This window comes from Pantherophis guttatus, chromosome 17, assembly GCF_059756535.1.
Source record: "Pantherophis guttatus breed Tessera chromosome 17, ASM5975653v1, whole genome shotgun sequence".
Taxonomy (NCBI): domain Eukaryota; kingdom Metazoa; phylum Chordata; class Lepidosauria; order Squamata; family Colubridae; genus Pantherophis; species Pantherophis guttatus.
The window spans coordinates 11960001-11987860 of record NC_142079.1 but is presented as its reverse complement, the minus strand read 5'-3'; the positions used below and the strand labels follow the sequence as shown (position 1 = coordinate 11987860).

General features: G+C 43.8%; 1 protein-coding gene across 2 annotated transcripts in view; it reads left to right on the top strand.

The window, feature by feature from the left end:
- Positions 1–27860, top strand: part of ADGRD1 (adhesion G protein-coupled receptor D1) — a 208681-nt gene that overhangs the window by 50049 nt on the left and 130772 nt on the right. For both annotated transcript variants that reach the window (XM_087880177.1, XM_087880176.1), the window contains one exon: positions 8947–9088. In XM_087880177.1, coding sequence (XP_087736303.1) covers positions 8947–9088 — 142 coding nt within the window. The remainder of the gene's footprint in view (positions 1–8946; positions 9089–27860) is intronic.

Here is a 27860-nt window from a genome sequence, read left to right as displayed (position 1 = left end):
AAAAAAATATAAGAAGTCACTTCCAATCTTCTCTTTATCAGTTATAAGTACAATTATGAGTATTACAAGTTATCTTATGCTATATTCTATAGTCAGTGGTGGGATTCAAATAATTTAACAACGTGTTCTCTGCTCGAATGACCGGCTGGGTGGGCGTGGCCATGGTGGGCGTGGCCAGGTGGTGTGACAGGCAGCACCCCCTGGGAGCAAAAATGGGCCGTGGGGGGGGGGGGAATGTGCCATGTTCCTCGCGCACTGTTTTGGGCCTAGGAGGCCTCCCTGAAGCCTCCTGGGAGTAAAAATGGGCGGCGGTGGGGGTGTGTGCCCCATTTTGGGCCTAGGAGGCCTCCCTGCACTTACCTGGGAGCCAAAATGGGGCGGGGACTCCTGGAAGGGGTGGGGCAGGGAAGGGTGGAGCCAGCCAGCAATTTAACTATTGGTTCGCCTGAACCGGCTGAATCCCACCACTGGCTAAAGTATACAATGCTAACCCTGATGGTGCTACTTAGTGTGAGTAATGAAACGTCTGCACGAAAACAGCCAAGCTCAGAGTTTGTTCCTCTCTCCCACTTTTAAATGAAAACATCTGGCTTCCTTCAAAAATCCTGTTGCAAATAGCAATGCTGAAACTGGTAAACTTTAATTGCTCCCACAATCCACTTCTCCGTAGGGAAATCTGTGTTTATTATTTTTTTTTTTTCAGAAATGAATGCCTGTATTATAAATATATTTAAAAAAGGCTTAGCAACAACTCTTCCTTGTTAACAATCATTTAAGTCTCCCCTTAGATTCCCTTAATCAAACAGCAATGTTGCTTCTGATGTATTTGGCAAACGCCAGCTGTTCAATTCAGTTCTTTGGAAAGGAAAAACAAAAAACAAAAAAACACCCTCATAATTCCAAAACATAAAAATAAAAACGTTTGGCTTTTTACCATGCGTGCAATGCACACACATACAAACAGCAAACCCAACTATCTAAGGAATGCTAGCTAGTCATAAGAGGTGAAGAGAGCCAGGATGGCTCGTCCCCCCCACCCAAAAAAAAAGTGTTTGAGCAATGCGTTAATTAAAACTAATAATAAAATCTCCCTTGAGTCATGTTCATGTAGCTTTATTGGCAGAAAGGCTCGTGGTTTGCTAAGCAGAGTTGAGCATGGTTGGTTTGTGGATGGGGACCCATCTGGAGAATGACTAAGATTAAGATAGACAGGGATGTTGAAATACATCTCTGCGAGAAGGCGACCAATTGCATGTGGTCACCAAGACAACTTTGTGGGTAGGTCTTGAAGTCATCAAGCATCGAGCGCCAGCCTGAGGCATTCCTGTCGGGCATGCTTCCAGGAAATTATAATAAGGGTAACACCTATTTAGAATAGAATAGAATAGAATAGAATAGAATAGAATAGAATAGAATAGAATAGAATAGAATAGAATAGAAAATACGGAATGGAATGAAATGAAATAGAGTAGAGTAGAGTAGAGTAGAGTAGAGTAGAGTAGAGTAGAATAGAATAGAATAGAATATATGGAATGGAGTGGAGTGGAGTGGAGTGGAGTGGAGTGGAGTGGAGTGGAGTGGAGTAGAGTAGAGTAGAGTAGAGTAGAGTAGAGTAGAGTAGAGTAGAATAGAATAGAAAATACGGAATGGAGTGGAGTGGAGTAGAGTAGAGTAGAGTAGAGTAGAGTAGAGTAGAGTAGAGAGGAGTAGAGTAGAATAGAATAGAATAGAAAATGCGGAATGGAATGGAATGGAATGGAATGAAATAGAGTAGAGTAGAGTAGAATAGAATAGAATAGAATAGAATAGAATAGAATAGAATAGAATAGAATAGAATAGAATAGAATAGAATAGAATAGAATAGAATAGAAAATACGGAATGAAATGAAATAGAGTAGAGTAGAGTAGAGTAGAGTAGAGTAGAGTAGAATAGAATAGAATAGAATAGAATAGAATAGAATAGAATAGAATAGAATAGACGGAATGGAATGGAGTGGAGTGGAGTGGAGTGGAGTGGAGTGGAGTGGAGTGGAGTAGAGTAGAGTAGAGTAGAGTAGAGTAGAGTAGAGTAGAGTAGAGTAGAGTACAGTAGAGTACAGTAGAATAGAATAGAATAGAATAGAACAGAATAGAATAGAAAATACGGAATGAAATGAAATAGAGTAGAGTAGAGTGGAGTAGAGTAGAGTAGAGTAGAGTAGAGTAGAGTAGAATAGAATAGAATAGAATAGAATAGAATAGAATAGAATAGAATAGAATAGAATAGAATAGAATAGAATAGATAGAATAGAATATACGGAATGGAATGGAGTGGAGTGGAGTAGAGTAGAGTAGAGTAGAGTAGAGTAGAGTAGAGTACAGTAGAGTACAGTAGAATAGAATAGAATAGAATAGAATAGAATAGAATAGAATAGAATAGAATAGAATAGAATAGAATAGAAAATACGGAATGGAGTGGAGTGGAGTGGAGTGGAGTGGAGTGGAGTGGAGTGGAGTGGAGTGGAGTAGAGTAGAGTAGAGTAGAGTAGAGTAGAGTAGAGTAGAGTAGAGTAGAGTAGAATATAATAGAATAACATAACAGAGTTGGAAGGGACCTGGGAGGTCTTCTAGTCTAACCCCCTGCCTAGGCAGAAAACCCTACACCATTTCAGACAAATGATTATCCAACATTTTCTTAAACACTTCCAGTGTTGGAGCATTCACAACTTCTAGAGTTTTCCATGAAAAGATTGGACAACCATTGCCAAGGATTTTTATAAGGACTCCTGCTTTGGATTAAAAAACCTCCAAGGTCCCTTCCAGCCAAGGATTCTGTAAGTGTCATTTAAAGAAGACTCAAGCAGATGCCCCAATGGAAAATCTCCCCCCTCCCCCATAAACAGCATATATTTTGACATCTACGAGGCAGACTAATGACCAACCCAACTCTTTTTTTTTTTAAAAAAATGCCCCTTTTCTTGGCCAGGATCTAATTTCTCTCGGTTTTCTCCAGAGGCTTTTTTCTCTCTCGTCGAAACCTTTTAAGCCCTTTATCTTGATGACAGTTGATAGAAAATCTTCACTTTTCATTTTCCTTTGCAAGAGAGAGCAAATTTGCCTCCTTGAAAGTCCAGAAAAAGATGGATGTGAAATGTCAGGAAAAAAAACTGATGTTTGTCAGCTTTTTTGTCACGTCACCCAAGAGTGAAGCTAGTGGAGCAAAGTCCCTGGGGATGGATGGGTGGGGAAATAGAAAGAGGCAGATGGCAGTTCGATTATTTAAACTTTGCTTGTCCAATGCTTCCTCCAGCTAAGAAAATACCTTGGCTGGCTGGCTGGCTTTTTTTTTTCCCAATAAAAGTTTTTTCTTAAATTTTTATTTTTATTTTTTAAATTTTTATTGACATAACACAAAACATAAATATACATACATACATACAAACATACTATACATCAACAAACTAAACATTAAAATCAAGTATGATACCTGAACTTTGATAGTAGAGTTATCACCGTAATTAAATATTTGTATATCTAAATATGTATATCTTTCATTATATAACGATATTTATTTGACGATATGCAATTCCATTTCCTCATTTTTATGTTCTTGGGTGGTATTCCCTTATTTTATCTTCTTTTTCTTTAGCCAATCATACCATTTGTGCCAAATTAAAAAGTAGTCTGTGTCTTCCTTTTCCTTTATTTCCTTTGTCAGTCTGTCCATCTCCGCGCATTCCATTATTTTTTGTATTATCCACTCCTCTGATGGCGTGTCTTCCAGTTTCCATGTTTGTGCGAAAGTGATTCTAACTGCTGTCAAAATGTGTATTATCAGGTATTTTATTTCTTTTTTGTAGTCTTTTGTCAGTATTCCTAGTAGATATGTTTCTGGTCGAAGTGGCACTTTCTGGGAGGTAATTTCTTCCAGTTGTTTTTGGATTGTTTTCCAGAATTTTTTCACCTGTGGGCATGCCCACCACATGTGGTAATAGGTTCCCTTATGAGTTTTACATTTCCAGTAGTTTTGAGTGGTATTTGGGAACATCTTTGCCAGACGTGCGGGGGGGAGATGCCAGCTATAAAACATCTTGTATGTATTTTCTTTGTATGGTACAGACATTGTCAATTTTATATTTACTTTCCACAATTTCTCCCAATTTTCCAATTTGATATTGTATCCGAAATTTTTGGCCCACGTGATCATATTTTCCTTCACTACTTCTTCCTCCAATTTGTATTTTAATAAGTAGTTATATATCTTTGTTATTAATTTATCGTCAGATTGCAGTATAATTTTATCTAATTCATTCCATTCCTTTTGAATTCCAATTTTTTTCATATCCATTTTGTGTCTTGATTTCACCTGTAAATAGGGCCACCAGTCTATGTCTGTACCTTGCTGTCTCAGTTCCTCTCTTGTTTTCATTTCCCCTTCTGTATTCAACAATTCATCATAGGTTTTCATTTTATCAATGTCCATCGTATTTGGATAAATTTGAGCCTCCAACAGAATATTGGCCCGGTCATAAATTTATACAAATTTTTGTTCATCTTTAACACAGTTTTGTATATTCATTTTTTTACCATAGTATTTATTCTTTCTAATTTTAATAAACCAATATTACCTTTCATCCCAACCTCTAATCTTGATATAATTCAATTTTTCTTTTTCCTCCCTAAGTTTGAACCCCTAAATTTAAATTCTCACAACATAATACGATTCCCAATTATTTCGTTAAATTCCCTTATTCTGATCACAAAACCAATTAGACATAAATCTTAACTCAGATGTTCCAACTATTACAATCTTATATATTAAGCTTATTTATATTTCTGAATCTTGTTTCAATTCTTAAACATCAGTACATGTTAACATTACTTCATATTAACTTAATGACTTCATTATTACCATTCAATACCTTCCAAATATCACAATTTTTTTTTTCATCAGTTCAGATTTTAATTGGCTGGGTGGCTTTCTAATCTCAGCTTGTGCCCGTTCGGTTTCTCTCGGCATCCTGGTTTAAATTATGGTTACCCCTGAGAAGGAAACATTTTTTCCTGGGACATGAAGGGTCTCTTAATAACAGGGCTATAAATAATGGACCAAAAGAATAATTTGAAGGGGAAAAGAGAAAGAAAGGGAAACTACCATGTTTCCCCGAAAATAAGACCCTGTCTTATATATTTTTTTTTGAACCCGGAAATAAGCGCTTGGCCTTATTTTCAGGGAGGTCTTATTATTTTGGGGTGCGTGGAGCAAGACGGGGCTCCTCCAGCTGTCTTACCTGATTTCCAGCTCTGCGTTTAAATACTTTTGGGGAGGGCTTATTTTCAGGGGGAGGCTTATTTTAGCGCATGCACTCAAAAGCCCGGTTGGGCTTATTATCAGGGGAGGTCTTATTTTCGGGGAAACAGGGTATCTCTGAGCAGGAAAGGCTGAGCCCTAGGTAGAATTTATTTTTTTGGGGGAGTCTTTGCATCAATTTATTTGTAGGTGCTGAAGCAGTGGTGAAATTCAAATTTTTTTTACTACCGGTTCAGTGGGCGTGGCTTGGTGGGCATGGCAGGGTAAAGATACTGCAAAATCTCCATTCCCTCCCCACTCCAGAGGAAGGATACTGCAAAAGCCCCATTCCCACCCCACTCCTGGGGGAAGGATATTGCAAAATCTCCATTCCCACCCCACTCCAGGGGAAGGATACTGCAAAAGCCCCATTCCCACCCCACTCCTGGGGGAAGGATATTGCAAAATCTCCATTCCCACCCCATTCCAGGGGAAGGATACTGCAAAAACCCCATTCCCACCCCACTCCTGGGGGAAGGATATTGCAAAATCTCCATTCCCACCCCACTCCAGGGGAAGGATACTGCAAAAGCCCCATTCCCACCCCACTCCTGGGGGAAGGATATTGCAAAATCTCCATTCCCACCCCATTCCAGGGGAAGGATACTGCAAAAGCCCCATTCCCACCCCACTCCTGGGGGAAGGATATTGGGGCCAGCCAGAGGTGGTATTTGCCAGTTCTCCGAACTACTCAAAATTTCCGCTACCGGTTCTCCAGAACCTTTCAGAACCTGCTGGATTTCACCCAGTGGTGGGATTCAGCCAGTTCGCACCACTTCGGGAGAACCGGTTGTTAACTTTCTGAGCAGTTTGGCAAACTGGTTGTTGGAAGAAATCATTAGGACAGAGAACCGGTTGTTAAATTACTTCAATCTCACCACTGATTTCACCCCTGACATGACCCCAGGACACTGCAACTATCATAAATATGAGCCAGTTGCAAAATCCCCATTCCCTCCCCACTCCAGGGGAAGGATATTGCAAAATCTCCATTCCCACTCCACTCCAGGGGGAAGGATACTGCAAAATTCCCATTCCCTCCCTACTCCTGGGGGAAGCAACCCACCACTGGTGAGAATATTTGTCCAACTCGATTTCATCGAGGGCCGCATCAGGGTTGTGTTTGACCTCGGGGGGAGGGGGGGGGCGTGGCGTGGCCAGGGTGGTTGTGGCCAGGATGACATCACTCATGTTGGGGGAGGGTGAGAACTCTGCCAGCAAAAACGGGCTCCCGAGCTCCGTTTTCGGCTGTGATGACCTCCAGCAACCCTCTGCCAGCTCCATTTTCACAGGCAGAGGTGCTGCAAGCCGAACCTTCACTGTTTCCAGGATGCCCTCATGGGCCAGATCTTAGCACCCCGTTGGCCGGATCCGGCCCCCAGCCTTGAGTCTGACAACCCTGTCATAAGGCCTTCTTAGGGAATTTAAGAAATACAATGAAGGGGATTATTTCTTTTCATATGAGGAAGAGAGAGGAACTTCTGTGCTCTCTCCAGGTTCCCTATAGGAAGGCGAGAGATACAGCTGAACCAGCCAAGGTCGTAAAAGCAGCTCAGATGCCTCCATCCAAGTCTGTAGGCAAAACGTTGCTCCAGATCCAATTGGAAGATCAAAGCAACAAATTTTTAGGATCTGTAAAATGGTTCAAAGCAAGCAAGACTCTCTTGGAGGTCCTGTAGAAGTCAAGTCAGTCAACCAACCAACCAACCAACTAACCAACCAACCAACCAACCAGAATAGAGCTGGAAGGGACCTTGGAGGTCCTCTAGTCCAACCCCCTGATCAAGCAGGAGACCCTATACCATTTCAGACAAATGGCTGTCCAGTCTCTTCTTAAAAACCTCCAGTGATGGAGCACCCATAAGTCAAAGTATTCCAGATTGCTGAGAATGCTCAGCATATTCATAAGAAGAATATCACAAATATTGTTTCCGGAATTTGAGTAGTACTGAACAAAGTCTTCTAAACTGGGAGTTCTTGGACTTCACTCAAGGACAACTGATGCTATTCAAAGGAAGCTGCCTTGTTGGTCTCCTTGAGAGCAATAGTAGGGCTAATCTGAGCGACATCCCCATGGGGGATGAATTTCGTCTTCTCCTATGTGACCTTTGCCTCTTGGTTGTTATGGACAGTCATGAAGCATTGAAAGAGTGGGTTGATGGTGCCTGAATCTTCCATCACTCTGTCCCTCTAAGCTGCTGGGATTTTGCACTTTAGAAATAAATATAGACTTGGGATGCATCATTTTCATTGCCATCAAAAGATCGGAGTCTTTAATATTATTTGCATGTGCTGTCATACCTACTGTGTGTCATGTTTTGGAGATGTTCCCTTCCCTTCCCTTCCCTGCCCTGCCTTGCTCTGCCCTTCCCTGCCCTGCCCTGTCCTTCTGATCCCTTCCCTGTCCTTCCCTGCTCTGTCCTTCCCTTCCCTTCCCTTCCCTTCCCTTCCCTTCCCTTCCCTTCCCTTCCCTGCCCTGCCCTGCCCTGCCCTGCCCTGCCCTGCCCTTCCCTTCCCTGCCCTGCCCTGCCCTTCCCATCCCTTCCCTGTCCTTCCCTTCCCTTCCCTTCCCTTCCCTTCCCTTCCCTTCCCTTCCCTGCCCTTCCCTTCCCTTCCCTTCCCTTCCCTTCCTTTCCCTTCCCTTCCCTTCCCTTCCCTGCCCTTCCCTTCCCTTCCCTTCCCTGCCCTTCCCTGTCCTGCCCTTCCCATCCCTTCCCTGTCCTTCCCTGCTCTGTCCTTCCCTTCCCTTCCCTTCCCTTCCCTTCCCTTCCCTTCCCTTCCCTTCCCTTCCCTTCCCTTCCCTTCCCTTCCCTTCCCTGCCCTGCCCTGCCCTGCCCTGCTCTGCCCTTCCCTTCCCTTCCCTTCCCTGCCCTTCCCTTCCCTTCCCTGCCCTGCCCTGCCCTTCCCTGTCCTGGCCTTCCCATCCCTTCCCTGTCCTTCCCTGCTCTGTCCTTCCCTTCCCTTCCCTTCCCTTCCCTTCCCTTCCCTTCCCTGCCCTGCCCTGCCCTTCCCTGCCCTTCCCTTCCATTCCCTGCCTTCCCTTCCTTTCCCTTCCCTTCCCTTCCCTGCCCTGCCCTGCCCTGCCCTGCCCTGCCCTGTCCTGCCCTTCCCTTCCCTTCCCTTCCCTGCCCTTCCCTTCCTTGCCCTTCCCTTCCCTTCCCTTCCCTGCCCTTCCCTGCTCTGCCCTGCCCTGCCCTTCCTGGCACAGCACTGCACTCCCTCCCTCCCTTCCTCTCATTCCCATCTCCTTCCTTCCTTCCTTCTTTCCTTCCTTCCTTCCTTCCCATTGTCCTTCCTCCCTCCCTCCCTCCCATTCTCATCTCCTTGCTTTCTCCCTCCCTTCTTTCTTTCCTTCCCATTGTCCTTCTTCCTTCCCATTGTCCTCCTTCCTTCCTTCCTTCCTTCCTTCCTTCCTTCCTTCCTTCTTTCCTTCCTTCCTCCTTCCTCCTCCCTCCCTCCCTCCCTCCCTCCCTCCCTCCCTTCCTTCCCTTCCCTTCCCTTCCCTGCCTGCCTGCCTTCCTTCCTTCCTCCCTCCCTCCCTCCCCAAATAATGATGGGTGTCTGATGAAACAAAATAAGTAACAGGTCACTAATAAGCTATTGCTTTAATTTCCCAGAATTCCTGAAGCTGCTGCCTGCAAGGAGTGTATGATTTTTGCTACCAGCTATCTTATCTCCTTGACAATGGAGCCCCCACCAACTCTGTCTCACAATCTCTCAAGCTCTCCCCTCATCACCATCCATATGAAGCATCAACTGGTAAGCGATGATTAATCTTTCAGTATTTCCCCCCCACTTTTGGTGACAAAAAACTCCAGGGGGTTACTCTACATTTCCATGAAGTTCTCCAACCGACAAAAAATGAAATAAAATAAAATTCAGGAGGTTATTCTGCAAACTGTCATTTGTAAATTCCTTAATTCTCACAGGTTTCACGGGGAAGCTGTGAAAAAGTTAAGGAACCCTCTACCCTCATGTACGTGGTTGTTAGTTGCAGAGGGAAAATAGTTGAGTTGGTGCAATTCTTGTAACCGTACCTTAATCAGCCTTGCTAAATATGTAGACTATGGGAATCATTTTTGGAAAAAAATCAGTTGCTTTGGGTTTTAGGCAGAGATCAAGCACTTGACAACTATAGAAATATCAAAGACGAAACTGGATTTAAGAGTTAAATGTTTCAATACATGTTTAATTTAATGTATCATAAGAAGAGTTGGGTATGTTTTTTTAAAAAAAAGAAAAAAAAAGGAACCTAGATTGGATTTCTGTAGAAGCCAATTTCCAAAACCTATCAAAGTCAATTTAGGATGTTTGAATGAAGTCAGACAGTGCCCATTTTTCTCTGATCAAAATTTAATTGTTCTCCTTTTTGGTTTTTTGAATATTCGTTTGAAAAAGAACATGGGCTTCTGGTAATATTAAATTAAAATACAGAGAGAGGGAGGAGAGAGACACACAGAGAGAAAGAGAGATAGAGAAAAAGAGAGACAAAGACAGAGAGTGAAAGAAAGAAAGAGACAGAGAGAGAGAGAGGGAGACAGAGGGAAAGAAAGAAAGAGAAAGAAAGAATTAAAAAAGAGAGAGAAAAAAGAAGAGAGAAAATGGAGACAAAGACAGAAAGAGAGAGACAGATAGAGACAGAGAAAGAGGGAAAGAGAAAGAAAGAAAAAAATGAAAGAGAGCAAAAAGAGAAGAGAAAAAGAGAAGAGAGAAGAGAGAAAAAGGGAGACAAGGATAGAGAAAGAGAGAGAGAGACAGAGAGAGAAAGAGGGAAAGAAAAAATAAAAAATGAAAGAAAGAGAGAGAGAGAGCAAAAAGAGAAGAGAGAAAAAGGGAGACCAAGACAGAAAGAGAAAGAGACAGACAGATAGAGACAGAGAAAGAGGGAAAGAAAAAGAAAGAAAAAATGAAAGAGAGAGAGAGAGAAAAAAAAGAGAAGCGAGAAAAAGGGGGACAAAGACACAGAGAGAAAGATAAAGAGAGCGACAGATAGAGACAGAGAAAGAGGGAAAGAGAGAGAAAGAAAGAAAAAAATGAAAGAAAGAGAGCAAAAAGAGAAAGAAAAAGGGAGACAAAGAGAGGAAAGACAGAGAAAGACAGAGATAGAGAAAAAGGGAAAGAAAACAAAAGAATGAAAGAAAGAGAGAAAAAAGAGACGAGAGAAAAAGGGGAGAGAGACAAAGAGAAAGCAAAAAAGAGAAAGAGAGAGACCTATTGATAAAAATATTGCTCTAGTAACAGCTTATTAAATGAGCTGGTTTCTTACAAATCCTCAGATCTCGGCAACAGACTGTGATAGTAGGAACAAGGCCTCTGTAACATCTCTGTTTTGTTATGGAAGGGAAAGTTGTTGGCATCTGGTTCAATAGACATATTTTCTGTCATCTGCAATATAATAGGATTACTAATTGATTCGCTGCAGATGCTAACTTTCAGGCGGGAGGGTGGGGTAAGTTAAGAATACAGATATTGATTTTATTTATTTATTGTTCTCCCTTCCTTGGCATGTGATGGTATGGAAAGTTTTTTTTTTAAATGAATGGCATCCCAGCATGCCTTTCATTCTAACCAGCCGAAAGGGCGTAACATCTGCACAACTCCGTTGCCGAGTTCTTGTCTTGGATAAGTCAACGAACGTATCCAAGTTATATTTGGTGGGGTGGTTTCCATGAGTTGAGGTTCAAAATACTTGCTCTTATTTCGAGGCAGGTCATCGAGCTAGACTTTTATGGACAGCCAAAGGCGATTCACCGCTTCTTCCATCTCAAAAGTTGGCTGCTTGGTTCCAGTTGTAACTGGGGAAGGGACAACAGATGACCACAAAGTCTTCCATCGTTGGGTTTATCAAAGGGAAAAAGGGATTCAGTTTTCCACAATGGAAAACATTAAATTGAAAATGAATACAGCAATAGAGAGAGATGAAGGAATTGGAAGGGAGGAGGAAGGAGAGAGAGGGATGGAAGAGTAGGGAGGAAGGAAGGGAAGGGAAAGCAGAGTAGGAGAGAAGGTAAGACGGGGGGAAGAGAGGAGGAGGAGGAGAAGGCAAGGGGAAGTAGAGAAGAGAAGAAGAAGGTGGGGAAAGAAAGTTGGAAGGAGAAGAGGGAGAGGTTAGGTTTGAGGAGAAAGATTGCTGTATAATTAAAAAAAAAGAAAGATGAAGTGGAAGGAAGGCAGCTCTGAACAAACAAATATAAATATATTAAGAAAAAGAATGACGTGTTTTAAGAATAAAAGAGAATAAATATGCACAAATAGTAAAGTTAGAATTTAGGGATAAATGAAGAAAGTGTTTATGTATGCAAGTATAGAAATACTGAGGTACTGTATATTCAAAAAAAAAGGAAAGCGGGGAAGATGTGCCCATGTGACACCCCTCCTGCGCGAGCTGCACTGGCTCCCAGTGGTCTTCCGGGTGCGATTCAAGGTGTTGGTTACCTCCTTTAAAGCGCTCCATGGCATAGGACCCGGGTACCTTCGAGACCGACTTCTGCCACCAATAGCCTCCCACTGGCCAGTCCGTTCCCACAGAGAGGGTCTCCTCAGGGTGCCATCGGCCAAGTCATGTCGGCTGGTGACACCCAGGGGGAGGGCCTTCTCTGTGGGAGCCCCAGCCCTGTGGAATGAACTGCCCCCGGAAATTCGTAAGATCTCCGACCTCCGGGCGTTTCGCTGCGCATTGAAGACCCTATTGTTCCGCCAGGCCGGACTATCAACTCAATAGTTTTTAAATTGGGGTATTTAAATTTGTTGGGGTTTTAAATCTGAGCCACTTTATTTAATTATTTTAAATTTTATATTGTTGTTTTGTCTGTGTTTTTAAATAGGCTGTATACCGCCCTGAGTCCTTCGGGAGAAGGGCGGTATAGAAATAAAATTATTATTATTATTATTATTATTATTATTATTATTATTATTATTATTATTAGATGATATTGACAAAAATTGTAATTGAGTAAAATATATTTGAATTTGACTAATTGTATAAGATAAGAAACGACCAACACTCTGTTCAAAAAAAAAAAAGCTATTTGATTGATTGATTGATTGATTGATTGATTGATTAGTTTGTCAGACATGTACAAGATAGCAGGTATGAGCATGAACATGACATGAAGACATGAACGAAGGAAAATAATACAAATAAATAGGCACAGTAGGACTGGGACGGAAGGCACATTGGTGCGCTTATGCACGCCCCCTTTTACGGACCGCTTAGGAATGGGGTGAGGTCCAGGGTAGACAGTTTAAGATTGAAGCTGTGGGGGTTTGAGGATGTAACAATGGAATCGGGTAGAACATTCCAGGCATTGACCACTCTGTTGCTGAAGTCGCATTTACTGCGAGTTTGGAGCGGTTTACCTTGAGTTTGTATCGGTTGTTTGCCCGTGTATTATTGAGGTTGAAGCTGAAGAAGTCGTTGACAGGTAAGACGTTGTGGCAGACAATTTTGTGGAGTATGCTTAGATCAGACCGCAGGCAGCGCAGTTCCAGATTGTCCAAGCCCAAAATGTCAAGCCTGGCGGCATAAGGGAATCTATTGTGAGTAGAGGAGTGGAGGACTCTTCTAGTGAAATACCTCTGGACCCACTCAATCGTATTAATGTCTGATACCATATAAAGTGTGGATTCCAGGCAGACAAGCTGTATTCGAGAATTGGTCTGGCAAAGGTTTTGTATGCCCTAGTTAGCAATACAATGTTACCGGAGAAGAAACTTCGCAGAATTAGGTTAACAATATTCGATGCTGCTGCACTTTCTCAGTTGAAGGTGGGAATTTCTAAATTCCCTTGGTGAAAATATTTGATAAACGAGGGAGGTGGCCAGCCATTTTTCTGATAACAGAGGAATGTGATGATATTCTGAGCTGGTGAAGTTTTTCAAGCTCTTATCCGTTTCTGGAGCTCTGAGAAGCTTGTGTAACATTGGGAAACTGAACCATAGTGGCTGATGCTGTATTTGTCTTCTCTAGAAAATCCTACATCTAAAGTAGGCAACTTTAAAATTTGTGGACTTCAACTCTCAGAATTCCTCAGCCTGCCACGGGGGGAATTCTGAGAGTTGAAGTCCACAAAGTTGCATCCTAAGGCCAATGTATTGATGTCTCTTTCTTTGATCTTCAGACCAAAAAACAGGGGTGAAATGCTACCAGTTATGTACGGTTCGGGAGAACCGGTAGTGATAAAAAGCTATCGGTTCCTCCGAACCAGTATTTCTGACGATCAGCTGTGCTGCGCGGTTTAGCTTTGCTAGAGAGCAGGAAATCCTGCTTTCTAGTGAAGCTAAATTGCGCGGCACAGCTGATCCCCCCCTCGCTGTTCTACTTACCATATTTTTCGGAGTAAAAGACGCATTTTTCCCCCCTAAAAGGAGGTGAAAATTTAGGTGCGTCTTATATACCGAATGTAGCCCTGCCCACCCACTGGCCCGAACCCTTTGGCCTCTGCCTTGCAGCAGTTACCTCCTTGCAAGCAAACAGCAAGAAAAAACAGCTCCTTTTAGCTTCAGCACAGCCTAATTAGCACAAGTTGATTGGATCAGCCTCCTGACTCTCAGCTGATTTGCTCTCAGCTGTTTTGTGTAGGGCTCTGCTGCTTCTGCAAAGAGGTGAATTGCTGGAGCAGATTTTTTTCCCCCCTTTGTGCTAATCAAGCTATGCTGAAAACGAAAATGAAAGTAAAGCAGGCCGTTTGCTGCAACGAGGCAAAATTGCTCAGAGGCAAAGGAAGATTTCTTTTTCTTCTTTTCCTCACAAAAAAAGGTAGGTGCATCTTATACTCCGAAAAATACGGTACCTTTCCAAGCCTCCTTTTGGCGCACAGCGCACATGTGCGGCCAGCAAACCGGTAGCAAACCAGTGCAGATTTCACCACTGCCAAACAAAACCTGTTTTTGGGTTCCACCCTCTAAGCTCCTATTTTGATGGATCCATCTCACCTCCCTACAAAACTCTTAAGTTTCTTCTCATTACCCCCATCTTGAAAAAGGGAGAAATTACACACGGTAGCGGGTGCAGAAATGATCATCTGAAGCCATCCAAGAGATGGACCGCTTTCTTTCTCAGAATCCATTGCTGGGAAAAATGATCACCTCCTTCAGATGGTCGGAATCCAGCAAACCAAACCAGCCTGTTATCACTGGGGGTGGGGTAGGGAGGGGCTCCTTCCTTGCCTTCAGAAGTTGTGGGAGCTTCATCACTGGAAGCTTTAAAGAAGAGACTGGACTGCCATCTGTCAGAAATAGTGTAGAGTTTCTTGCTTGAGCGGGGGATTTGACTAAATGACCTACAAGGTTCCTTCCAACTCTCTTAATCTCTATTCCTTCCTTCCTTCCTTCCTTCCTTCCTTCCTTCCTTCCTTCCTTCCTTCCTTCCTTCCTTCCTTCTTCCTCCTCCCTCCCTCCGTCCCTTCCTTCTTCCTTCCTTCCTTCCTTCCTTCCTTCCTTCCTTCCTTCCTTCCTTCCTTCCTTCCTTCCTTCCTTCGTGGTGCAGTGGTTAGAGTGCAGTACTGCAGGCTACTTCTGCTGACTGCTGGCTGCCTGCAATTTGGCAGTTCAAATCTCACCAGGCTCAAGGTTGACTCAGCTTTCCATCCTTCCGAGGTGGGTAAAATGAGAGAGAGCTGTAAAGGACTGTGAAGCGATATATAAGATGAGCCGAGGTGGCGCAGTGGTTAGGGTGCAGTACTGCAGCTACTTCAGCTGACTGCTAGTTCAGCAGATCAGCGGATCAAATCTCACCGGCTCAAGGTTGACTCAGCCATCCAGCCTTCCGAAGTGGGTAAAATGAGGACCCAGATTGTTGGGGGCAACATGCTATTTAGTATACTGTCTTTGGTGTAAGCCGCCCAGAGTCCTCGGAGAGTGGGCGGCATAGAAATATGACTAATAATAATAATAATTTTAAAAAGTCTTGCGATCTGGCGAGATCCAGCCATGAATGGTGTGAATGGGTTTTAATTGTTTTTAATGGTTTAACTTTTAATGTTTTAGATATGGTTTTTAAATACATTGTAAGCTGCCTTGAGTCTTTGGAGAAAGGCGGCATACAAGTTGAACAAATAAAATAAAATAAAATAAAATAAAGTCTAAGTGCTATTGCTCTTCCTTCCTCCTTCCCTCCCTCCCTCCCTCCCTCCCTCCCTCCCTCCCTCCTTCTTTCTTTCTTTCTTTCTTTCTTTCTTTCTTTCTTTCTTTCTTTCTTTCTTTCTTTCTCTCTCTCTCTCTCTCTCCCTCCCTCCCTCCCTCCCTCCCTCCCTCCCTCCCTCCCTTCCTTCCTTCCTTCCTTTCTTTTCTCCCTCTTGATTAAAGACCAGTTCAATAGCCCAGATAGACTTCTTCCTGGCAGGTCTGGAAAGGAAGGAGGTGTTGGTCTGGCATGGGCTGGGTGCTCTGAATTGCTTGAGAATCGATGCCTTTGGGGCAAAGCCCAGCTTCGGAGCCTTCTTTCTGAATGTCATTCCCCATTAGCCCTAACACCACTCTCGATTTGTTGACCCTCTGAAAACAGTAGAAATAATCCTCCAGATCAATTCCAAACCATCGTCCTTTGCCTGACCCCATTCCTGCCTCATCTAAGTATAGGTTATTTCTGCTGAACTGGCAATCCTGCCCCTTCCTCTTCTTTCTAATTCCACGTTATGCCTTTTTTTTTTTGAAGTAGCACTTCAGCTGATGACTGGGAAAGTTTCTGCTTGGTTCCTCTTTGATGAAAATAAAGACTAGGGATGACACGATAACAATGCCACAAAGAAGAGGGGCTCAGCTTATTCTCCAAAGCACCTGAGGCAATGGGTGGAAACTCATCAAGGAGAGAAGCAACTTAGAACTAACCAGAAATTTCCTGACAGCGAGAACAATTAATCAGTGGAATGAATTGCCTCCAGAAATTGTGGGAGCTCCATCATTGGAGGCTTTTAAAAGAGATTTGATAGCCATTTGTCTGAAATGTTATAGGGTCTCCTGCCAGAACAGGGGAATGGACTAGAAGGCTTCCAATGTCCCTTCCACTTCTGTTATTCTGTTGTACAACGGATCCTTTGCCAATTATGCAGACAAATTCTGACCATGTTGCCTTCAGACGTTGTGGGTTTTCAAGAAGAGATTAGACAACCTTTTATTCAGAATGGTATAGGGCCTTGATGGTGAACCTATGGCACGCGTGCCACAGGTGGCACGCAGAGCCATATCTGTAGGCACGCAAGCATTGCCGTAGCTCAGCTCCAGCCTGCATGTGCGCACCAGCCAGCTGATGTTCAGGCCTTCTGGGCCCACCAGAAGTCGGGAAATGGGCAGTTTCTGGCTTCCTGAAGGCCTCCAAGGGGTGGGGAAGGCTGTTTTCACCCTCCCCAGGCTCCAAGAAAGCCTCTGGAGCCAGAGGGAGGGCGAAAAACAGGACTACCGTGCCCACTGTGCCATCATGTGCCAAAAGTGGGGGGAGCGTGGGGGGGCGGGGTGCATTGAATTATGGGTGTGGGCACGTGCATGCGCAACCCCCCGCACTCCCCCCACTTTTGGCACACGACGGCAAAAAGGTTAGCCATCTCTGGTATAGGGTCTCCTGCCAGAGCAGGGGGTTGGACTAGAAGACCTCCAAGGCCCCTTCCAAGTCTGTTATTCTCAATTGGGGGCCCTTCTTGGCATTGCGTGCAGTAGTCACAGGGTTGTACCTTCTTGCAAGAATGGTCAACCACTGAAGGTTGAGCTAGAGCAGGGGTCTGCAACCTTAAACACTCAAAGAGCCATTTGGACCCTTTTCCCACAGAAAAGAAAACAGCGGGAGCCACAAAACCCTTCCTGGGCCTGACTATTTCTTAAACAGCCACAAAACTAGCCTATGTAGTTGAATTCAACGTTTTCTGTTTTCTTCCGAAACTTTTCTTCTCTTGGATTTAGCCATGGTTGGCCCACCGGGGATTGAAAAGCTCAATAAATCGTGTGCTGGCGGTTGTGACACATATTTTGAGTGACAGGGAGCCGCCACTGAGGGATGAAAGAGCCACATGCAGCTCCAGAGCCACAGGTTGCTGACCCCTGAACTAGAGGATATGAGCTAGATAAAGACTGGTAATGTAACAGGTTCTGTAGGATAGCCTTTACTTTGCACAGAGAAAGTCTCAGGTTGAGTCCTCACATTTTCAGGTACAATTGGAAGCCTCTTCACATCGAGAAGATAGGAGATTTGTCATTGCATAAATACAGATTAACAAGAGTTCGAAGGGACCTTGTAGGTCATCTAGTCCAACCCTCTGCCCAAGCAGGAGACCCTACACCATTTCTGACCTGTGACTGTCCAGTCTCTTCTTGAAAACCTCCAGGGATGAAGCTCCCACAACTTCTGAAGGCAACTTCTGTTCCATCGGTTGATTGTTCTCACTGTCAGAAAGTGTCTCCTTATTTCCAGGTTGAATCTTTCCTTCTTCAGTTTCCATCCTTTATTCCTTGTCTGGCCTTCGGGTGCCTTGGAAAATAGCTTGGCCCACTCTTCTCTGTGGCAGCCCCTCAAATATTGGAAGACTGCCATCCTGTCTCCCCTGGTATAATCCATTACCATAATTTTATTTATTTATTTATTTGATTTGATTTGATTTCTATGCCGCCCTACTCCCGAAGGACTCAGGGCGGTGAACAGCCAACAATAAAATCCATACATACAAAATTTAAAAGCAGAATTAAAATCAAATTAAATAGTTTTGGCCCAGACAAATTAAAACCCCAATCAATTTAAAACCAATTTTAAAATTTGAATATATAAAATACTAAAAAATATTAAAAATTAAAAATTCTTTTATAAAAGAGGGAGAAAATTAGGCCAGGCCCGCCTGGTGAAATAAAAAGGTCTTTAGAGTGCGACGGAAGGTGCGCAGATCCGGGATCCTCCGTATCTCTGGGGGGAGCTCGTTCCAGATAGTAGGTGCCCCCACAGAGAAGGCTCTCCCCCTGGGGGCCGCCAGTTGGCATTGTTTGGCTGACGGCACCCAGAGGAGCCCCTCTCTATGGGAGCGTACTGGCCGGTGGGAGGCTATTGGTGGTAGTAGGCGGTCCCGCAAGTACCCGGGTCCTGAGCCATGGAGCGCTTTAAAGGTGGTAACTAAAACCTTGAAGCGCACCCGGACGACCACCGGGAGCCAGTGCAGCTCGCGCAGGAGGGGTGTTACATGGGAATGCCAAGTTGCTCCCATTACCACCCGCGCGGCCGCACTCTGCGCCAGTTGGAGCCTCCGGGTGCTCCTCAAGGGGAGCCCCATGTAGAGAGAGTTACAATAGTCCATTCCCTTCCACAATTGTTGCATTTTATCACATATACCATATTTTTTGGAGTATAAGATGCACCGGAGTATAAGTCGCAGCTTAGTTTTTGGGGAGGAAAATAGGGGGGGGGGGAAATCTGCCTACCAGATATTCATCTGGCTAGCATCCTTAGTCTGGTCAGCTCAGCACATTAGTTTGCTGGGTTTTTATTCCCTGCTTGGGGATAAAAAATAGCTTCTAAGGCACAGCTGAGAGGAAGCAGCAATGAGAAAAGCAGGCAAAGCACGGGGAGATCGCTTCACTCGGCTAGCGCCTAGTTAGGGCTGAATAAAAGCTTCTAAAGAACAGCTGAGAGTCGGAGCACAGCTGAGAGTCAAGGGAGCAGGCAAAGCTGGGAAGATCGCTTCACTGGTTAGCGCCTCGTTAGGGCTGAAAAAAAGCTTTGAGAAAGCTACATTCGGAGTATAAGACGCATCCAAATTTTCAGCCTCTTTTAGGGGGGAAAAAGGTGCGTCTTATACTCCGAAAAATACGGTAGCCTGATTGGAATAGGATTCATGATTTGTTCTGGAACTTAATATGGAGGACACTTGGACACCTTACACAAATATGGCCAGTCACTCTTTGTGATGCCGTGTGCAACCTTTTCCACACCCCAAGGGCATCCCAACCTCTGTAACGGAGGCTCTGCACCTCCCCAAACTTATAAGCAGGGCCAGGAGAAAATCTGGATCGGTCTAGGAGGGTTACATCACTGTAGACCAAAAGCAAAACAGCTGGTATCAACTGGCTTATGGTGATGTATGAATCGAGTCTAAAGTGTCTCGCTACAAGGCCTTCTTTTGATGAATAAATGATAAACCCTGTCTATTTTCTCAAGGAAGAAAATGGGGCATTCTGTCTCCCCACCTGCAAAGAGAAATTTGACAGAGGGGGAAAAAAGGGCTGTCAGGATGGACTTAAGCATAAGGAATATTTACAGCCCTGATAAAAATAAATCTCTCCGCTGCCTGCAGCCACACGGAACTGAGGGAGATGTTTCTGTCATGCTAATAATTATGCCAAGGGTTTTCCAGTTTTCTTTCTTTCTTTCTTTCCTTCTTTCTTTCTTTCTTTCTTTCTTTCTTTCTTTCTTTCTTTCTCTCTCTCTCTCTCTCTTTCCTGCCTTCCTATCTTTCTTTCCTTCCTTCCTCTCTTTCTTTCTCTTTCTTTCTCTTTCCTTCCTATCCTTCCTATCCTTCCTTCCTTCCTTCCTTACTGTCTCTCTGTCTCTTCCTTCCTTCCTTCCTTCCTTCCTTCCTTCCTTCCTTCCTTCCTTCCTTTCTTCCTTTCTTTCTCTCTTTCCTGCCTTCCTATATTTCCTTCCTTCCTTTCATTCTTTCTTTCTCTTTCCTGCCTTCCTATCTTTTCTTCCTTCCTTCCTTCCTTCCTTCCTTCCTTCCTTCCTTCCTTCCTTCCTTCCTTTCTCTCTGTCTCTTTCTTTCTTTCACTTTTACCACAACTTTTTTGGAAGCGAAGAGTTTTATTCTGTCGAGAAAGTCTCTTTCTGTTCTGAAAGCCAAGCGTCTTTGCAGTTGATGGGGTCTGTTTCCCCTCAGTCAATGATCTTGTGGGGGCCACATTGCCAACTTTTGATCTTAGACCAACTGCATTTCCACCTTCAGCAGAGCTTGCGTCCGCTTGGAGAAGTCATCTCTATATATTCCTTTCCCCCAAAAATATATAGTATTCTATTCTAAGCAGAAGGCAGCGCTGTGTCAACATTTGCTGAGTTGATCTATCTACTCCACGGAGAAGTTGGAGCAATATTGTGGGCTTATGAACTTCTAAGTCAATCCGAGGGCTGGGTTTGCACACTTCGTACTTGGTTTTCCCTCACAGAATAGAGAGGATTATGGCCCAATCAAATGTTGCTTGCCTGTTTCACTTAATCCTCCAATCTTCCTTCCTTCCTTCCTTCCTTCCTTCCTTCCTTCCTTCCTTCCTTCCTTCCTTCCTTCCTTCTTTCTTCCTTCTTTCCTTCCTCCATCCATCATGTCTGTCTGTCTGTCTGTCTGTCTGTCTGTCTGTCTGTCTGTCTGTCTGTCTATCTATCTATCTATCTATCTAGCTATCTAGCTATCTAGCTATCTACAGGTATCTATCCATCCATCCATCTATTTTCTATCTATCTCTTTTCCTCCTTCCCTCCTTCCCCCTTCTCCTTCCCCTTCCTTTTTCTCCTTCCCATCTCCTTCCTTCCCATCCCCCCTCCCTCTCTCCTCCTTCACTTACCTTTCCCCTTCCTTCCTTCCTTCCTTCCTTCCTTCCCTCCCTCCCTCCGTCCCTCCTTCCTTCCTTCCTCCATCCATCATGTCTGTCTGTCTATCTATCTATCTATCTATCTATCTATCTATCTATCTATCTATCTATCTACAGGTATCTATCTATCCATCCATCCATCCATCCATCTATTTTCTATCTATCTCTTTTCCTCCTTCCCTCCTTCCCCTTTCTCCTTCCCCTTCCTTTTTCTCCTTCCCATCTCCTTCCTTCCCATCCCCCCTCTCTCCCTCCCTCTCTCCTCCTTCACTTACCTTTCCCCTTCCTTCCTTCCTTCCTTCCTTCCTTCCTTCCTTCCTTCCTTCCTTCCTTCCCTCCCTCCCTCCTTCCTTCCTTCTTTCTTCCTTCCTTCTTTCCTTCCTCCATCCATCATGTCTGTCTGTCTGTCTTTCTGTCTTATCTATCTATCTATCTATCTATCTATCTATCTATCTATCTATCTATAGTATCTATCCATCTATTTTCTATCTATCTCTTTTCCTTCCCCCTTCTCCTTCTCCTTCCTTTTTCTCCTTCCCATCTCCTTCCTTCCCATCCCCCCTCTCCCTCCCTCTCTCCTCCTTCACTTACCTTTCCCCTTCCTTCCTTCCTTCCTTCCTTCCTTCCTTCCTTCCTTCCTTCCTTCCTTCCTTCCCCATTCAGAATTTCAGGCCCACATCAGCAAATAATTTGGGTTCTCCAAGGAAGTCTGCAGGACTTTGATGGATTGGGCAATTCCAAAAATTGCGGTCAAAAGGTTTCTGCTGTAACATTTTATCTCCTCTCTCTCTCTCCCTCTCTCCCACCCCCTCCCTCTCTCTTCCTCCGATGATCTGCAACATGGATATATCTCTTGGTGAGGGGAAGACCAGTGGCTCCTAACCTCTTTGCTGTCTAGTGTGCGGGAGCCATCTCCATCTCCAAATTGCTCCACTGAGCTTGTTTTGAGATCAAACAAGGTCAGCTGGATGCTGAGATCTTGTTGCAAATTCACAACCAATTCTCTTTTCAAAATTGCCAATCGGGCAGCATCTTTAAGCATCCCTGCAATGCATGGGGAAGTGTATTTTTAAGGAAAGTTTGGGGAGGTGGGGGAGTGGGGGGAAGAGAGAGTGACAGTTCTTCACACTTTGAAATAGGATTTTTCTCTTGGAATCTGATTACTCGTGAGCCTCCTGGTGAGGAAGAAAACCTCCTGCTCTCCTGGACAGCCAGCAAAATCATACTTGTCTCTGAATACGCTCAGCCCCGGGAGCTGCAGATACGGATAGTCCTCGACTTACAATGGTTCGTTTAGGGGCCATTCAAACTTACAATGGCACTGAAAAAACGACTGATGACTATTTTTCACATGACCAGTGGTGAAATCCAAACCGGTTTGCTACTGGTTTGCTGGCCGCGCATGCAGGCCATGTGCCAAATGCCTTCTGTGTGCATATGCACAATGTGCACCAAATGCACACTGCATTCATTCACTGTCTGCTTCAAAAGGGGGCTTGGGAAGGTAAGTAGAAGCGAGGGGGGGGGATCAGCTGTGCTTTGGAAAACAGCTTAACCCCCTTCCTCCTCTCTGTGGCAGCCCCTCAAGTATTGGAAGATGCTATTCTGTCTCCCCTGCTCCTTCTCTTCACTAGACTAGCCAGGCCCAGTTCCTGCAACCGTTCATCATGTTTTAGCTTTCAGTCCCTTAATCATCTTGGTTACAGTTTAACAGAGTTGGAAGGGACCTTGTAGGTCATCTAGTCCAACTCACCCTCACCCAAGCAGGAGACCCTACACCATTTCTGACTGATGGCCGTCCAGTCTCTTCTTGAAAGCCTCCAGGGATGAAGCTCCCACAACTTCTGAAGGCAACTTCTGTTCCACTGGTTGAGTGTTCTCACTGTCAGAAAATTCCTCCTTATTTCCAGGTTGAATCTCTCCTTATTCAGTTTCCATCCATTATTCCTTGTCTGGCCTTCGGGTGCTTTGGGAAACAGCTTAACCCCCTTCCTCCTCTCTGTGGCAGCCCCTCCAATATTGGAAGACTGCTATCCTGTCTCCCCTGGTCCTTCTCTTCACTAGACTACCAGGCCCAGTTCCTGCAACCGTTCATCGTATGTTTTAGCCTCCAGTCCCCTAAGCATCCTGCTTGCTCTCCTCTGCACTCTTTCCAGAGTCTCAACATCTTTTTTATAGTTTGGTGACCAAAACTGGATGCAGGATTCTAGGTGTGGTCTTACTAAGGCTTTATAGAGTGGTATTAGTACCTCCCTTGATCTTGATTGTATCCGTCTGTTAATGCAATTTAGGATTGCATTGGCTTTTTTGGCTGCCACCGCACACTGCTCTAAGATGGTGTAATGAAGGGACTTGTGTTCTGAAAGGGTATTGGACAATTCCTATTGTGGTTTAAATAGCTTTGTCCTGTATTGGATCTTGAGTGAATCCTATTGTTCAGACTTTGCTGCAGGGAGTTTCGAGGTATCATGTCTTGAATGGATTACCAAATCTGCATTGGCTTTTTTTTGGCTGCTGTCACACACTATTAGCTCATATTTAGCTGGTTGTCCACTAAGACTCCCGGATCCCTCTCACAGTCAGTGCTATTAAGTGGAAAAAGATCCTTGGTGGTGCAGCAGACTAAAGTGCTGTTAAGTAGCACTTAGCTGCCAGCTGCCTGCAATTACTGCAAGTTCAAATCTCACCAGGCTCAAGGTTGACTCAGCCTTCCATCCTTTCGAGGTAGGTAAAATGAGGACCCGGATTGTGGAGGCAATAAGCTGACTTTGTATAAAAAAGAACACCGCTTTGGGGGGGGGGGGGGGGGGCGAAAGCCCTACTAAGCAGGTATATACAAAAGTATGAAGGCTATTGCTTAAAAGCATTGTAAGCCACCCTGAGTCTCCGGAGAAGGACGGCATATAAATCAAACCAATAAATAAATAAATATTAAGCTTGGTTTCACCTAGTCTATATGTGTACTTTTGGTTTTTACTTGCCTAAGTGTAAGACTTTACTTTTCTCTACATTGAATTTCATTTTGTTAGATAGGGCCGGGGTGGGATTCAGCCGGTTCGGACGAGTTAGGGCAAAATGGTAGCTCTGCCAATCAGCTGAGAGCGAATCGGTCTGAAAGCATCTGTCTCCTCCCCTCGCTTTTGCTTCCTAGCACATTAGGTAGGGTCCCTTCTGAAATACTTCCCACACCCCTTTCCCTCCTGTGGGCTGAGATGTCTCTTATCTGTCCATCGCCTTGGCTGCGATTCTCTTTTTTCCTGTCTCCCAAGATATTTCCACAGACCATTGCACTGAGGTTGGTGATCTAGTAGGAAAGGGCAATAAAGATGATTTGTTTGTTTGTTTGTTTGTTTGTCAAACATACAAGATGACAAGTATAGGTATGAACATAAACATAAACAAAGGAAGTTAATACAAATAAATGGGGACAGTAAGACAGGGACGGTAGGCACCCTGTTGCGCTTATGCACGCCCCCTTTACGGACCTCTTAGGAATGGGGTGAGGTCCACGGTAGACAGTTTAAGGTGTGGGGGTTTGAGGCTCTAACAACGGAGTTGTAGTAGAGTATTCGAGGCGTTGACCACTCTGTTGCTGAAGTCGTATTTTCTGCAGCCGAGTTTGGATTAGTGGACTGGAGGCTAAAACATAAGAAAAATGGTTGAGGAATTGGGTATGTCTGGTGAAGCAACATCCTAGGCAATTTGCATTGGATAAAAAGAGGACCCAACCTAAGTAGTTGAAGGTGATGGAGCCAGAAAGGGTGAAAGGCTTCTATAGTCAGGAGAACAGAATAATGATAGAATAACAGAACTGGAAAGGGAACATTGGAGGTCTTGTAGTCCAGCCCATTGCTCAAGCAGGAGACCATTTCAGACAAGCAGCTGTCCAGTCTCTTCTTTAAAAAACCCTCCAGTGATGAAGGACTAGGGGGGGGTGACATGATAGCAGTGTTCCAATATTTGAGGGGCTGCCACATAGAAGATTTGGGGATCAACCTATTCTCCAAAGCCCCTGAGAGCAGAACAAGAAACAATGGGTGGAAACTAACCATCTTCTACGCGAGCTGCACTGGCTTCCGGTGGCCTTCCGAGTGCGCTTCAAGGTGTTGGTTCTTACCTTTAAAGTGCTCCATGGCTTAGGACCTGAGTACTTACGAGACCACCTGCTGCAACCGATAACCTCCCACCAACCAATACGCTCTCACAGAGTAGGCCTACTCATAGTACCATCATAAAAACAATGTCGTCTAGTAGTTCCAAGGGAGAGAGCCTTCTCTGTGGGGGCACCTACGCTTTGGAACAAAATACCCCCTGGAATACGAATAATCCCAGATCTTCGCACTTTCCGACGTGCCCTGGAGACCTTTCTGTTTCAACAAGCAGGGCTAGCATAAACATCTAAATTCTATGCCAAGGTCTTAGCAGATAGACCAAGTTGACTCAATTTATTATTTACTGTTTATTAAAAAAAAATTATTATATGTATATGAAATCTTATTCTGTTCACCGCCCTGAGTCCTTCGGGAGAAGGGCGGTATAGAAATTCAAATAATAATAATAATAATAATAATAATAATAATAATAATAATAATAATAATAATAATATCTTGTGGGACTTTAGGATTCAGACTGACAGGCACTTGGTCCACAACACACCTGACATAACAATAGTTGAAAAGAAAAAAGTATGGTTCATTGACATTGCAATACCTGGTGATGCATGAATTGAAGATAAGCAGCAAGAAAAAATCACAAAGTACCGGGACTTACAAATTGAAGTTGAGCGACTGTGGAAAAAGAAATCGTGTGTTGTCCCGATTGTAATTGGAGCCCTCGGAGCAATACCCAAAGGGCTACCCCGCTATTTAGAAATTCTAAAATTGCCGGACTTGAACATTTTGACTCTACAAAAAACCACCTTACTCGGAACAGCTTACATCCTCCGACGATACCTTAACAGTTCCTAGGTCCTTGGTTAGGACTCGAGCTGCTGAGCTATTAACCAGCCTCAAAGGCTGTGAATCTCACTAAAGATTAACCAATAAATAATAATAATAATAATAATAATAATAATAATAATAATAATAATAACAACAACAACAACAACAACAACAACAACAACAACAACAACCAAGGAGAGAAGCAACCTAGAACTAAGGAGAAATTGCCTGACAGTGAGAGCAATTAATCAGTGGAACAACTTGCCTCTGGAAGTCGTGAATGCACCAACACTGGAGGTATTTAAGAAGAGATTGGATAGCCATTTGTCTGGAAAGGTGTGGGGGTCTCCTGTTTGAGCAGCGGGTTGGACTAGAAGACCTCCAAGGTCCCTTCCACCTCTGTTCTTCTGTTATACAGTTGACTCTTTGCCAATGATACTGACCATGTATATACCCTCAAAACTACACCCCTGTGTTATGTTACATGCTCTCCACAAAGAATGCAACGCACAAAGAAGGAAGTTGGAAGGAAGCCAGCAGGCCCAGGGTGATGAGTGTGTAAGTTTAAAAAGCTGCTGCATCGTGTTAGTAACTGGAAACCCTGAATGGATTTTTTTTCCTGCAGATGGGGGCGGAAAAAATGAACGCATGATTTATGATTTTAAAGATTAGAAAGGGTAGAATATTGAACGAAGGGAGCCATAATACAACTTTGGAACAAGAGGATAAAACAGAAATGCAGTTATTACTGTTGAAATGATCAAAAGTTGCTTCTTTTCTTTCTTTCTTTCTTTCTTTCTTTCTTTCTTTCTTTCTTTCTTTCTTTCTTTCTTTCTTTCTCTCCCTTTCTTTCTTTCTTTCTTTCTTTCTCTTTCCTTCCTTCCTTCCTTCTTCCTTCCTTCCTTCCTTCCTTCCTTTCTTTCTTTCTTTCTTTCTTTCTTTCTTTCTTTCTTTCTTTCTTTCTCTTTCCTTCCTTCCTGTCCCTCCTTCCTTTCTTCCTTCCTTCCTTCCTTCCTTCCTTTCTTTCTTTCTCTCTCTTTCTCTCCCCTACCCCTCTTTCTTTCTTTCTCTCCCTCCGTCACTTTCTTTCTTTCTTTCTTTCTTTTCTTTCTTTCTCTTTCCTTCCTTCCTGTCCCTCCTTCCTTCCTTCCTTCCTTCCATCCTTCCTTCCTTCCTTCCTTTCTTTCTCCCTCCCTCGATCCCTCTTTCTTTCTTTCTTTCTTTCTTTCTTTCTTTCTTTCTTTCTTTCTTTCTTTCTTTCTTTTTCTTTCTTTCTTTCCTTCCTTTTCTTTCTTTCTTTCTTTCTTTCTTTCTTTCTTTCTTTCTTTCTTTCTTTCTTTCTCTTTCCTTCCTTCCTGTCCCTCCTTTCTTCCTTCCTTTCTTTGTTTCTTTCTCTCTCTCTCTCCCCTACCCCCTTTCTTTCTTTCTCTCCCTCCGTCACCCTCTTTCTTTCTTTCTTTCTTTCTTTCTTTCCTTCTTTCTCTCTCTCTCTCCCTCCCTCCCCTCTCTCCCTTCCTTCCTTCCTTCCTTTCTCCCTCCCTCGATCCTTCTTTCTTTCTTTCTTTCTTTCTTTCTTTCTTTCTTTCTTTCTTTCTTTCTTTCTTTCTTTCTTTCTTCTTTCCCTCCCTCCCTCCCTCCCTCCTCTTTCTTTCTTTCTTTTTTTCTTTTTTTCTTTCTTTTTCTTTCCTTCCTTCCTTCCTTCCTTCCTTCCTTCCTTCCTTCCTTCCTTCCTTCCTTTTGACATTCCCCCCCTTCTTTAAATTTGCCCTGTTTCTACTCTGTAAAAAAAAAAAAAAATCTTCAACAAAAATTAATTAAAAATAAAAGTTCCTGCACGGCGGTGAGGGTCTAGCTTTCCAAAGTCAACACTGGTTTCCTTAAATTACGAACAAAGTCAGCAGCGCTTATAAATCCGTCCTCCTGTTTTTCCCCTCCGCCAGTCAGCCTCTTGCAAAATTGCTCTCCGCGTAATAAAAGGGAGCAGTTGTAATCAATAACTTCTCGTTTTTTTGCAGGGGAAGCTTCCTAATCCAACTTTTATCTTG